General features: G+C 42.2%; 1 protein-coding gene across 1 annotated transcript in view; it reads right to left on the bottom strand.

Moving 5' to 3' along the window:
- ABCC4 (ATP binding cassette subfamily C member 4) overlaps nucleotides 1–14007 on the bottom strand; it is a 215960-nt gene that overhangs the window by 36598 nt on the left and 165355 nt on the right. Inside the window, 5 exon segments of the mRNA XM_032610741.1 lie at nucleotides 3840–4031; nucleotides 5073–5173; nucleotides 6374–6484; nucleotides 8101–8220; nucleotides 9636–9786. Of these exon segments, the coding sequence (XP_032466632.1) occupies nucleotides 3840–4031; nucleotides 5073–5173; nucleotides 6374–6484; nucleotides 8101–8220; nucleotides 9636–9786 (675 nt within the window).

The raw sequence follows: 14007 nt of genomic DNA on the forward strand, positions 1-14007 counted from the left end.
TTTTTTTTTTTTACCAATGATCTTCCCAACTACAAATTCCCTGGTGGGAGCTTCCCAAGAGGTGATTTCATCTCTATTTATAAATCTAAATACAGATGGGGGCCTAAGATATGCTTTCAATCATTTGTAAATTAATTCAGTAAATTTTAAAAACTCATGGCTTTCAAGAGAGAAGAACTAAACCCCTCTGAGCACTGATTATACAATGGTAACTTGATATATTTTCTCATTAAATACCTCCAAAGTTTTGAATCTTAGTCTGTAAAAACAATAATCGAATTTCAAAAAAAAAGTTATCTTTATAGAGATTAACTGAAAGAAAAGTGGCTTTAGTTGATTTATATTTGTAGCCATTTTGTATGATATGGTAAATCCTAATTTATATAATATAGATGGGACACTTTCTGCATATAAGCAGGTCCTAGAGAGTATATATACATATGGGTCATTTGTCCTGTGTACATGCAGGTTTTGAACATACTATGGATTTGGTTCCAGACCACCACAAAAATGGGAATATCGCAAAATAAAGCAAGTCATGTGAATATTTTTCTTTCTCTGTGCATACAAAAGTTATGTTTACACTATACTGTAGCATACTAAATGTACAACAGAATTATGTCTAAAGAAGAATGTACATACATAATGTCAAATACTTTACTGCTAAAAAAGGCTAACCATCATCTGGGCCTTCACTGGGTTGTAGTAAGCTTAAGAACACTGATCACAGCTCACCATAACAAATATAATTATAACGAAAAGGTTTAAAATACTGCAAGAATTACCAAACAGTGACAAAGAGAAACGAAGTGAGCAAATGTTGTAGGAAAAATGGTGCTGATGGACATGCTCAATGCAGGGTTGCAACAAATGTTCGACTTGTTATTTAAAAAAAAAAACACACCCACGCAAAAAACCCCAAAGAAACAGCGGTATGCCTGTATTTCTGGGTGTTCTCATATGTAAATCAGCACACATCAGAACACAGGTGAGAACTGTGTCTGTGAGAATGTGTGTATATTCCTATGCTATTAGCTGTACTGAAACTGATCCATCTATGCAAACTGGAACATTTGTAGACTCCTGGTAAACGGCGGAGATAGGCAGTGGCACCGAAGGCTGCTTACGGCCTCAGGAATGGAAGTACAACACTCCAGTGAGGAGAGTAAGAAAAAAGCAACTCAGAGAAAACCCGGCTTAGGCTATTGCTACCATTCAGTTATCAAAACTATAATCTGAAAGTCTTTTCCAGGTCACCAAAGGGTTTTACCAATTGCCTGAGGAGAGTGTCACCATTACCAGTTAAGTTTACATTCCTAAAGGCAAAGACACTTGGAGAAAATCTTTACTGGGAGGCCTCCCTCAAAAGCGATGCTGAATCAGTAGGTCTGGGTGGGCCTGAGATTCTGCATTTCTAAGATGCTCCAGGCGATGCAGGTGCTGCTGGCCCAGGCACCAGAGTCTGAGTCACAAGCAATTAGGAAGCCTGCAGGGGAAGTGGGACAATCTGGGAGTGAGGGGAGGGGTTGCCGAGGAAATATTATGTAAAAGAGGAGAAAATGTAGCAAACTGATATGTTTGCACATTATAGCAAGGTCTAGTAAGCATCTGTAAGGATGTATTATTCAAGTAATAGCTCTGAGCAAGAAAAAAAAAATAACAAACCAAAATCAATCCACCTCTAGAGCTGGAAAAGGCTTGAAAATGGCCCAGTACTCTCTAAAATGATCAAATCAACCACAAAATCATCTAAATGAAAAACGCAGCCAGTGTTCAGAATCTAACCAGGAAGCCTAGGGTGCTATTTACCTCATTTTGGGTCTTTATTTTTACTTGCTATTTCTTCCATGAATTAGAAACCTGCATAGTGCCTATTAATTTTTCCCATTTACTCGAACTTCCAGAAATTGGGACAGCAGAGGAAAGGATGGAAAGAGAATAAAGCTCCACTTCTGCTGGCCTGGTGCACTCCCACATCCTCCCCTGCAGCAGCCTCCCTCAATCAAATCCAACACCAAAGGGGCGTCCCAGAGCAACAGGGGCTGGGGCAGGTGTGCAGGAGAGGGAAGCTGGGATGTACACAGACGGAGTGAAATGGCTTCATGACTATTCTACCCAGATATAATCTCCAAACACAGAAATGGAGCTAACGGTGATACTGTGAGTGGATCAAGACACAAATAAAAAGTCACGTTACTACAGTTATTAATTCTGTCTCCAGATTCAATTTTCCCACAAACATTTTCAAGCTCAGCTAATCCTATGACTTGGGGATTTTAAGATAGAAGAATACACATATGTTATGTTCCTAAGTTCTACTGCAGAGTTTCTTAGATAAATTTCCCCAAAAGCCAGAAAATATGAATTAAGACATGTGCAAATCAACAGAATTATGTATCAAACAGGAAATATGATGGACACATTGTCGGTGAGTAAGCAAACATCGCCTACAGAGTTCTCAGGGACAGGATTGCATCAAGAGCTGCAGTGAATGTTTTCTCGACACAGCAATCCTCACCTCCTTCCCAACCTATGGTGAAACTGGAAATAATCAGAAGCCAGCTTTTGCCGTGTGACTAACTGAAGCTGCTCCCTGGGTATCATTTGGGCATTAAGTTGAATATTCTTTCCCATCACAAGGGTATCATTCATTAAATTATGGCTATAGTCCGCTAGATGGGTCTGTGGTGGAAAGAGTTTTAAAGAGCAGTTCTTAAAGTATTTAACACTCTAGGTAATCAGTCGTTTACGCAGTTGTCTTGTGTGTGTATTTTGGTTACTGGTTGCTCACACCTGTACATGTTACTCACTCTCCCAGCCAGCAGTTCCTCAGCACCCTATCTGTGCCCTGTAGAATGCCAATTTTGGGGGAACAAGAGATGAAAACAAGGTGCTCTCCGATCTTAAGGAGCCTCAGGGTTCTGTGAGATACAGACCCACCAATACAAAGCATGCCACAGATGCCACCAGTTAATTGTGGTCAAATACAGATAACATAAAATTTACCAACGGAACCATTTTTAAGTGGACAGTTTAGTGATAAGTACATTCATATTCTTGTCCCTCCAGAATATTTTCTCCCTTGTAACAAAGAAACTCTGTACCCATTAAACAACAACACCCAATTCCCCTTACCCAGTCTCTGGTGACCACCATCCTACCTCCTGCCTTCATGGATTTGACTACTCTAGGAACCTCATATAAGTGGAATCATACAGTATTTGTTCCCTTTATGTCTGACTTATTTCATTTAACCTGTCGTCCTCAAGGTTTATCCGTAAGTTGGAATTTTATTCCTTTTAAGGCTGAATAATATTTCATATAAGTGGAATCATACAGTATTTGTTCCCTTTATGGCTAACTTATTTCATCCAACCTGATGTCCTCAAGGTTTTACTCCTTTCTAAGGCTGAATAATATTTCATTGTTAAGGATATAGCACATTTGTTTACCCATTCATCTGTTACTTTCATTATGTAAAAGACGCTGAGGAAGAATAGAGGGTCTCAGAGAAGCAGACGAATGAGACTTGACTCAGAAAATGAGGAGACTTTCACCAGCCACATGACAGAAGGGAAGGGTCTCTGAGGTCGAGGGGCAGTGTGCGCACTGGAAGCAGGGAGGACATGATACACTGGGAGAACCTACACACGACCCGAGTGCAGGGGGTGTATGTACATCAGGACTTGAAGCTGGAGGGGCAGGTGCGGGGAGCTTCCTGCCACCGTGTCTGTTCTCATTTAGCCTCTTTTTCAAGAGCTTGCCCTGGTCCCGCCCGAGGGACTGATCTAATCAGCATGCACACAGCAACAGAAAAAGAGGCAAATGGCTAAACAAACCTTTTCTCTTGATTTAATGAGTGCTGTCAGGTGCTTCAATACCAGAGGCCCATCTAAGCTGTACGAGAAGTTCACATTGTCAAAGACGACCACTCCTTCCTGGGGCCAGGACGGTGGTGGGCGTTTCTGGTATTCCCAGGGTGCTTCTTTTTCCAGATCTGTATATTCAATCACCCTTTCTACTGAAATCATCTGAAAGATATGACATCACATGAGTTAGGAACGGAGGGTCTTGTTTATGGATGTTCGAAGACTGTGAATGAGATGCTCTGCATTTATATCATTATATCTGCTTTTATATAATGAAGACTATCTGAGGTCTTAACACCCCCAAAAGACAGAAGTAGTAGTTTGATGAGGATACTGATGACTTGTAAACTTGTTCATTGTCTTGTAACACTTTTATTACGGCTACTTTCTTCAACATTATATTAAAACAAAAAGAACTAGAGAAATGAATACTATGATTTCACTGATCTAATTTTTGCATATGAATTTTCAAAAACAGAGAATTTTGTCAACGAAAAGAGTATGTATGGATGCCCACCAGTAGCATTTTGCTACAGAAGGGTCATCTGTTATAGATGAATAGAAATGCATAGTCAGTACACCTCATTTTAATAATTAGTTACTTTCTTCTCTGTTAGAGAGCGAAATAGAAAAGTTTCATTTTCATCATTTTTCTCCCTTTAGGAGAAATTGAAAATATTCAAAACAGCAGAGAATTTACATATTGACTAAGGCCTTCTAAACAACCATAACTTGATAGTACATTCAGAGAGAAGGGGCACCAATAAATTCAGGTGTTCAACACATACAAGGAAAAATTCTCAAATGGGGAGGGTGGGCAATAATTAAATTAAATGAATTAAACAAATAAACCTCAAAATACTAAATTCTCCTTTCACCAGGAATGAGGAATTACCCTAGCTTATATCTTCTCCAGGATTTCAGAACCTCCCTCCTACAGAGACATTTATTATATTTGAAGACAGCTTGTGATGAATATAAAACCTGCTGACATGGCATACATAAGACTGAGAAAAAGATGTATATATTTTATTTTAAATAAATTGTAAACAGATGGAGGAAGGATCTAACAAACCCTGTTAGCTATGATGTAAAAAAAAAAAAAAAAAAGAGAGAAAAGTTTTAAGATTTTTTTTACATAAGAATTGCCTTTATGTGATGTAACGACAAGGAGACCTGAATAGGCTAAAAGGTAAATGTTACCATATTTTCAACTTCGGCACTTTGCCTTACGCACCACTGGAACATCCCCATGAGCGTGAGGGCATAGGACAGCGCCAGGCCAACCTGGCCGGCATCCAAAGCTAAATGAGGAAGAAGAAGGGGAATAACTTAGTTCCATTCTGAACCCTGAGTTGGGATCCTACTGTCTCTGTACCAAGACTTCTTTATAATATTTAAAACACTTGCACATAACAACAGCATTACTTATATTTTTACTACCTGTTGATTGAGACCATGATACAACGAAAAGCAAAAAGAAAAAACAAAGGAAAAAAACTATGAACTCAGAAAACTATTAAATAAGTTTATTAATCCCAACAGGATTGACATACACCTGACAGTATTATACAGGTGAGGAATCATGTCATCATTCAGGCTTTCGTCATTATGGTTTCAAGGACCATTATGTAATTTCACTTTGTATGCCCAACGCAGCCACAGTTGGAAACCACGAAAAACAAGTCAATAGGTTCTGAGAGCCAGTACTTTTAAATCTAAAATACTGCTCTCATTGTTCCATCATTAAACACTATGCTTCAGTGTTGCTACTATGGAATAGTTAGGGATGGTGAATTCACGCCACACACACCATTACCTGCTCATCTGGTACCCACACAGCAGAGGATACTGTTCTTTCCTACAGAGAATATTTCTCACCTCAGTACACCAGGAAGCTACAACCAAGAGATCCGAGGAGCCTGAATGCCATAGGCTTGACAAAAAGCTTAACAGCAAACTTGGTTCTCTCCTCCTAACGCTAAAACGCTATCAGGAAGATTCAGAAGGTCAGTTGCTAGAATTGTATAGACTTCAATCCATTTAAGAAATATAAAAGGATCAAAGCCCTCACAAAGACATCTCATTAGGGCTTCCCTGGTGGCGCAGTGGTTGGGAGTCCGCCTGCCGATGCAGGGGACACGGGTTCGTGCCCCGGTCCGGGAAGATCCCACATGCTGCGGAGCGGCTGGGCCCGTGAGCCACGGCCGCTGAGCCTGCGCGTCCGGAGCCTGTGCTCCGCAACGGGAGAGGCCACAACAGTGAGAGACCCGTGTACCGCACACACACAAAAAAGACATCTCATTAAAGGCCTCATCAAGACCCAAATGACTCCTCTACAAGGGCCACACTGGAAAACCACACGCTGCAAACACTTTAATACAATTCATTAGAACCAAATGGTATATGGGATTAGACAATGAGCCAAGAGTTTAAATTAATAACTGCAAACGAAGCTATAAATTGTAATCATAATACAAATAGTTATTCACATCTGTACTTACTTTTTGCCAGAATCAGGGACCCAAAGGCAACAACAATGACAAAGATGGCACAGATGGCATCCAGACGCACAGCGAACCATCGGGACGTAGTCAAAAACAAGAACCAAGCCTCTGGATTTGTGAAGTATAAGAAGCATAATGAATAAGCAGAAGTATCATGGAGGCTGCTTCTAATGAGGGAGAGCATTTTGCGCAGTTGAGCTACAACAGATTTTTACACAAGGTAGGACAGCAAAGTTACATACTCAAGCAACCTAGAGATCACGAAAAGCTAGGTTCTGACACAAGACAACCTATGGTATACATAGATATCAGTCCAGGGGCTTTGTGGGAAGAATGTACTAAAATCTTCAACCCACAGGTTATAAACAGAATTACGATCATAATCATGAACAAAGAAAAATGGTCTCGTTGGTGTGTTTCTTACAGTTCTGGGCCTCAACGTGAGGCCCATCCTCTCACAGGGCTGACTGTTCCTAGTTCTCTGCTAGCAGAGAGCGCAGCTCACACTCTGTTTCCAGCACCTTCTGCACTTACTACAGGGCCCTGCACAATGTTTATTCTCAGGAGCCAGTATCCAAACGACCATCAGCTAACGGGGTCTGCATGTGGCTTTCAAAATGCCACTTTATCTTCAAAATACAATAAAGGTTGGATAACTCAGCCAGGATTCTATAGACTTAGAGGGAACTCTGGGTGGCAAATCTGATAAGAGAGAAATTATTTTCCTTCTTCAGGTCTGCCACCCTGTCTGCTCTGAAAAGAGTCAGCAGGGGCTTCCCTGGTGGCGCAGTGGTTGAGAGTCCGCCTGCCGATGCAGGGGACACGGGTTCGTGCCCCGGGGCCGGGAGGATCCCACATGCCGCGGAGCGGCTGGGCCTGTGAGCCATGGCCGCTGAGCCTGCGCTCCGCAACGGGAGAGGCCACAGCAGTGAGGGGCCCGCGTACCGCAAAAAAAAAAAAAAAAAAAAGAGCAAATTACAGCCTGAGGGCCAAGAATGGCCACAACCTGCTTTTGTAAATAAAGCTTTACTGGAACACAGCCATTTGCTGATGTATTATTTTTGTCTGCTTTAGTGCGGTAATAAACAGCAAAGCTGGAATTCCCTGGTGGCGCAGTGGTTAAGAATCCACCTGCCAAGGCAGGGAAAAAGGGTTCGAGCCCTGGTCCGGGGAGATCCCACATGCCACGGAGCAGCTGAGCCCGTGCGCCACAACTACTGAGCCCATGATCCTAGAGCCTGTGCTCCACAACGAGAGAAGCCACCACAATAAGAAGCCTGCACACGGCAACAAAGTGTAGCTCTCGCTCACTGCAACTAGAGAAAGCCCATGTGCAGCAAGGAACACCCAATGCAGCCAAAAATGAACAAACAAATAAATAAATAAAATTTTTGACAATTCAATGATTAAAATAAATAAATAGCAAAGCTGAGTAGTTGCAACAGGGACCGTGTGGCTCTTTGCTTAAAAAAAATAAAATCTGTTGACACCCTCCCTAAACGGACAGAAGGCCACAGGGCACCTTGATGGAAGGACAATGCAAGCCAGTGAGGGGAGAAAAGCAGGGGTGTGATGGGGAAGAGGAGAGCACAGAGGGGAGGCTGAGAGGAGGGGCTGGGGAGGCGCAGAGAGCGGTGTGGGCCGGCAAGGCCACCGGACAAGGACTCAAGCCTCAGAAGGCAGCACCTCCCATCCTCTGAAATCATGTCCAGAAACTTACAGACCTGAATGCAAGTCCTGGTGTGCATCGAACAGTTCCTGAAACCTCTCTTCGGCTTTGTACGCCCGGATGGTCCAGAGTCCTTGGAGAGATGATGATAAGTGGGAAAATACTGGGCTCCGAGCTGGGGAAGCAGAGACAGACAAACGACAGAGAAAGTCAGGGAGACTCGATGCAAAGAAATCCACCGCCTTCCAAGGGGCAACACCCAAGGGCTTCCTGGAGGAAGGGGGATGACGCCCCTCTTCGGGAGAAGATCCTCCATGTGACTCTCCAACTCTTGCTCACACTAAGCTTCACTTTTATGACCTGGACATGAAAGATCTGACCTAGATTTAGATAATGAGTCTCCATACTAACTCAATCATCAAGGTCCTCCTCAAACAGGGCCACATTCCAAATTCTTTCCTGACATCCCTCCAGGTAGAAATTACCTGGAGGTAATTACCTGTTCACTAATTTTTGGTTCAGTATCATTTTAAAATTTAATTCTCCATCAGAGTCCCTCACCACGCTGAATTTTGATGAACTATCTGTGTGTTGTCTCCACCTAAGATTAGAAACTTAAGGGCTGGCACAGGACAGAGGCGAGATAAGTAAGGTGAACGGATAGTCTGCCATCTCCTTCCATCCTGGGAATTTTCCTACACCTATGCCAAGAGTCTCTTTGTGTGCCACGGAGCACCTGGGCGTCACACGGCCCTTGTGCCCAGAGGACCCATGCAGTCAAGGGGTCTTTGAATAGTTTCGACTTCCGTTCTGGGAACCTGATGGATGTTTTTATAGCTGCCCTACTGGATACTTGAGGCATTTGGAGGCCACTGTGGTATGTGACACTGATGTCACTCTTTGAGAATCTGACAGCGGCCATTCTCTTTTTAGTGACTACGTATTGGTGTGGGGCCTCGTGTCACATGACCGGCCATTTGTTTCCTGGCATCTTCTCTAAGAGCACACTGAACACGAGCACCACGGTCTGGCTCCCGCACACCAGGGAACAGGTGGGTTGTAGGTTGCTGGGCAGGGAGGACCCCTTTTGGTTTTCATTCCCCACCGTGAATGAGGCAACTTGCTTTCTTTGTGGGCAGATTCTGAGCCTGTGACCTTCCTGGGATGAGTGATAACTTGTGCTTTATCAGCAGGAAATACTGACATCACTTTGTTACCCGTGCATCTCCTAGAAAAGACATTAGTTCTACCATGATGAAATATTGTATTTTTAAGAAAAGTATTTATGGAGTAGATGCTCTGTGTGAGGAAGCATGTCATGAACAAGACAGAAACAGTCCCCTGTCCTCACGGCGCTCAATTCGTCCTCCTCATGCTAAAATGCAAAGCTGCAGCTGACCCGCCACCAGCTCCATTCGCCTTAAGGGCCACATGGACTCACAGTGCCCATAATATCTAATTACCTAATGTTAACTTAGTGAGAAATTCCAGAAGACAGAGTCTGCAGAATTTCAGGGGGTCTGGTCCATTACAGCATAAATGGAAGCCAGCCTGAGTTGCCATCTCAACCTGAGAGCCCCGGGTACTCACTTGTAGATTCGAGGCGTTTCACATCCCTTGACGTCTGTAAGAAATATCTCCGGAGAACAAAGAAAATGATGCCAAGGGGAACCAGGGGTATCGCAATCCAAGGAATCACCGAAACCGCCACACCCACCACACCAATCACTTGTAGAAATGTCTGGAAGAGTGAAAACAGATACAGTGGCCTCTTTATCCAGCATTCTCTTCAAAAATAACCTTTAATGGGTTGTTTTGTTAGGATTAAACTCCTTTCTTTGAAGGACATGTTGGAATAGTAAGGAATGCTTTCCCATTCAAAGAAAGAAGAGGGGCTTCCCTGGTGGCGCAGTGGTTGAGAGTCCGCCTGCCGATGCAGGGGACACGGGTTTGTACCCCGGTCTAGGAAGATCCCACATGCCGCGGAGCGGCTGGGCCCGTGAGCCATGGCCGCTGAGCCTGTGCGTCCAGAGCCTGTGCTCCGCAATGGGAGAGGCCACAACAGTGAGAAAAAAAAAAAAGAAAGAAAGAAGAAAATGATAGGTGTTGCTCATGATATTTATTGCACGCTTACCATGTGACAAAGTTTTTCTGAAAAATATTTATTTTTTATTTTTTTGTTTATTTATGTATTTTTGGCTGCGTTGGGTCCTTGTTGCTGTGCACGGCTTTCTCTAGTTGCGGCGAGCAGGGGCTACTCTTCGTTGCGGTGCGCAGGCTTCTCATTGCAGCGGCTTCTCTTGTTGAGGAGCACAGGCTCTAGGTGCTCGCTCGGGCTTCAGTAGTTGCGGCTCGCAGGCTCAGTAGTTGTGGCTCGTGGGCTTTAAAGCGCAGGCTCAGTAGTTGTGGCGCAAGGGCTTAGTTGTTCTGCTTCATGTGGGATCTTCCCGGACCAGGGCTCAGACCCATGTCCCATGCATTGGCAGGCGGATCCTTAACCACTGTGCCACCAGGGAAGTCTCACAAACACTCTTAATCTAAGCAAAAACTGGGATATACCAACAACATGAAAGGATGGTGATGGGAATTAAGTGAGATACTGTATATAAAGTGCTTACCAGTTCATATATAACAAATATAAATTCTAACTCCCTTAACTGTGTTCTAGATTAAAGGAGCCAGGAGAGATGGGATGGTGTATTCATAGATTTATGGACCCAAAGAACCTTAAGAATCTCATGAGGTTGGACCCTGTTAGACAGTTCATTCTAATGACTGGAACAGCTTAGTACCAACTAAGGACATATCGGAGCAGGTGCTATTTTTCCTAGGTGTGGTAATGATGTCACCTGTACCAAAGTGACTGTGGCTTTTCTCTGGCCACAGAGGAAACTTGAATGTGAGGTCTATTCTGTTTGAAGACACACTTTTAAAATAATATGAACAATAAACCTCATCCATACTACAATTTCTGTCCCCTCTGTATTTTCTTCCCAACTCTAGGCCTTCCAAAGATTGATAATCTTAGGGGAATGCAGGCAAGTCGCCATTTTTTGAGATGTTTCCTATTCTATATCCTTTTTTTATTTCAAACTTTGCTTCTTATTAGTGGAAACTTACTGCTCTGAAATTGCTGAGCATTTCTTGGATACTAAGGGGAAAAAATGGTAGACCTCTGAAGCACCAAAGCAAACCTGATGAAGAAGTATATTCCAAACAGAAGATCAATTTGACATTTTCTCTTTCATGCACCATGAATTGGTGAGTTCATATCAATGAAAGTACAAAAGCTACATTTTGTAAACTAGTGAATCCCAGGAAATTTAACTGTGTCCACCCTAGGTCACCCTTCTTGGTGGAACGAAGCAGCCTTGTTAGGATGTCAGGATGACTCAGGCAGAGGACACTGTCACCACCACCTGCGGAAGGGAGGTCTAATGAGCACCTCTCACCCTCAGAAATGATGCTGTCCTGTGAGCAGCTCTTTCTGACAAACCACACTGTAAGCTAAGTGAATTGTTAATCGAGTATAGGAAAACAGTAAAGGAAAAATAATAATAATGCTTTCTGGAAAATGTTAATGGTTTTGTTTAAAAACCTCCCCATTCAAAAAATGTGAAAACTAAGATAACTGCTGTATTGCTAGTGACCATGGCAAATTTTTTCATAATACTGAAGAAATTCCACAATTCTCTAGATCTGGTTGACAACCAAATAAATGGTGGTTATTACCGCACCCTCCAAATTACCAATAATGGATGACATTTCATGAGGCTTGCCGTGGGTCCCACCTCTCTAGTATTTCACAAGCATTACTAATTTCATTCTCCTATCACATCTGAGTAGGAGAGATTATGCTTTCTGTTTACAAAGCTCAGAGAGGTTTGGGAGTTTGCTCGAAGTCAGAGAATTTACTCACTTTGCTCCCGAGCCTGATACAGCATCCCAAATACAGATAAAACTCATAATAAAAAAATTAAGATCTACATATACTCCCCTTTTATAATTTTCCCCATTTATTTGCATTCTCTCCCTTGCAGGGGCCAGTTCTAGTTTCCCAGCTAGTTAGAGCCTGATCAGCTCATACAGCAGACTGATCATTAAAAGGTCTTAAAAATGATTGCTCATAGAACACACTAACATGTTTTAATAATCACTGTTTAAATTTTTTTTTAAAGTTTCATAAGAAAGCATAAAATACAACATGACTTAATTTTAATAAATACATAACCCCCAAGAACACACACATGAGGTTGAGGATTTTATAAGTTCAATGTATACACTTGGATTAAAGTTCCCCCAGGAAGTCTCTAAGTCTAGAATTAACACTATATTCTAATACGGCAGACTTTAACATATTCCTTTCACAAGCACAGTGTGAAATACGAGGGCCGGTTTGCCTGTTTGGCATTTAAAGTCCAAATTGCTTACAGTCCTGTAGGAATTCCTAGGTATCTCTACCCACATGTCACTTTAAACTTAATTCCATGGGATTCTGTTCCTGCCAGTCTCTGTGAAGCTTGTGCCAAAGAACATGCTTTCTATAAACACCAGGAAAAATGTATTCTTCTTACTCTATGCAAACAAATATGCCATCCATACTTTTGGCTCACTCCATTCTTATGTGAACTCTCTCACTCTTGTTTTGGGCACAATGTGAAATATGTATTTAATCATAAAATCACTTAATAAATAGACAGGACTTTTATTATCTGTTTACAGGATTAAAAATAAAATGAGGATCATTAAGATTGTTAACACCCCAAGAGAATTGCAAATCTCTGAATTTTGCTGTCAGTCAGACTCCTAAGAATTATATTCCAAGTTGTGATAAGTACAAATCGTCCAGATTGCCTTAAACTATTACTGATTTTTGCAGAAAATATGACTCAAGTGCAATAAACAAAGCGAGATTCATTCTTGGCGAGAAAATACAGCAAGATTTTCTTCTGATTTAGGGAGATTAAAAAAATGCCCAGTTTTTGATCAGTAAGCTGTTTATTGATGTGGGTGTGGGAAAGATTCTTCTACGTATTTATTCTGGAAACATATCAGATGAAAAAAAAAAGCCTTTCAATGAAATGACTATCTCATCAATTGTACTGCTAGCTCACACAAGATTCTTGTAGAGGCAGTAAAATCCTGAACGCCTACACGAAGCTCTCTAAGTATTAAGAAATAGAATGTAATTTCTGGGACTTCCCTGGTGGTCCACGGGGGTTAAGAATCTGCCTTCCAAGGCGAGGGACGTGGGTTCGACCCCTTGTCCAGGAACTGAGATCTCACATGCTGTGGGGCAACTAAGCCCGCGAGCTCTGGAGCCCGGGCGCCACGACTAAAGAGAAGCCCACATGCAACAACGAAGAGCCCACGTGCTGCAACGAGGAGTTGACACAGCCAAATAAAGACATAAATAAATAGTTTTTAAATACACAAAGCAATATAATGTAATTTCTATGAAACAGTACTCCTTACCCTTCAATCACAGGATAAACAGAAGCAAAGGGAAATCAGTGCACGCTCCTAAACTTAATACTAACCCTAGAGTTAACGTTGAGTCTGCAGGTGTAAGGTGATATGGTACCTTGCATGTCTAAGGGAGTCTACAGATCAGCTCTGCTTCCAGACCCCTCCTTTATCACATTTCTTTTGACCTCACCCAACCCAATTAACTCTTTTATATAAGAAAATGATAAAAAGTGGTGTATCTTATCTCTATGATGAGATCCATACACACTCTAATATTAATAAAGCTTTTCTAAATCTGTCCTTTCCTTAGGATTCACTAATCATGCTTTTCATCCCTCAGTTGACTGCCTTAGATCTTTTCAGATCCACACTAGCTGTGGAACCTGTGTAATCCTTCAGGTAGCCCTTAATCCTGAGCCACAGTTAACTCCACTGAAGAGTCAATGGTGGGGTTTGGTTTACAGTTTCTTAACCAACACAAGAGAAATGATTA

The sequence above is a fragment of the Phocoena sinus genome, chromosome 18, assembly GCF_008692025.1.
Source record: "Phocoena sinus isolate mPhoSin1 chromosome 18, mPhoSin1.pri, whole genome shotgun sequence".
Lineage (NCBI taxonomy): Eukaryota > Metazoa > Chordata > Mammalia > Artiodactyla > Phocoenidae > Phocoena > Phocoena sinus.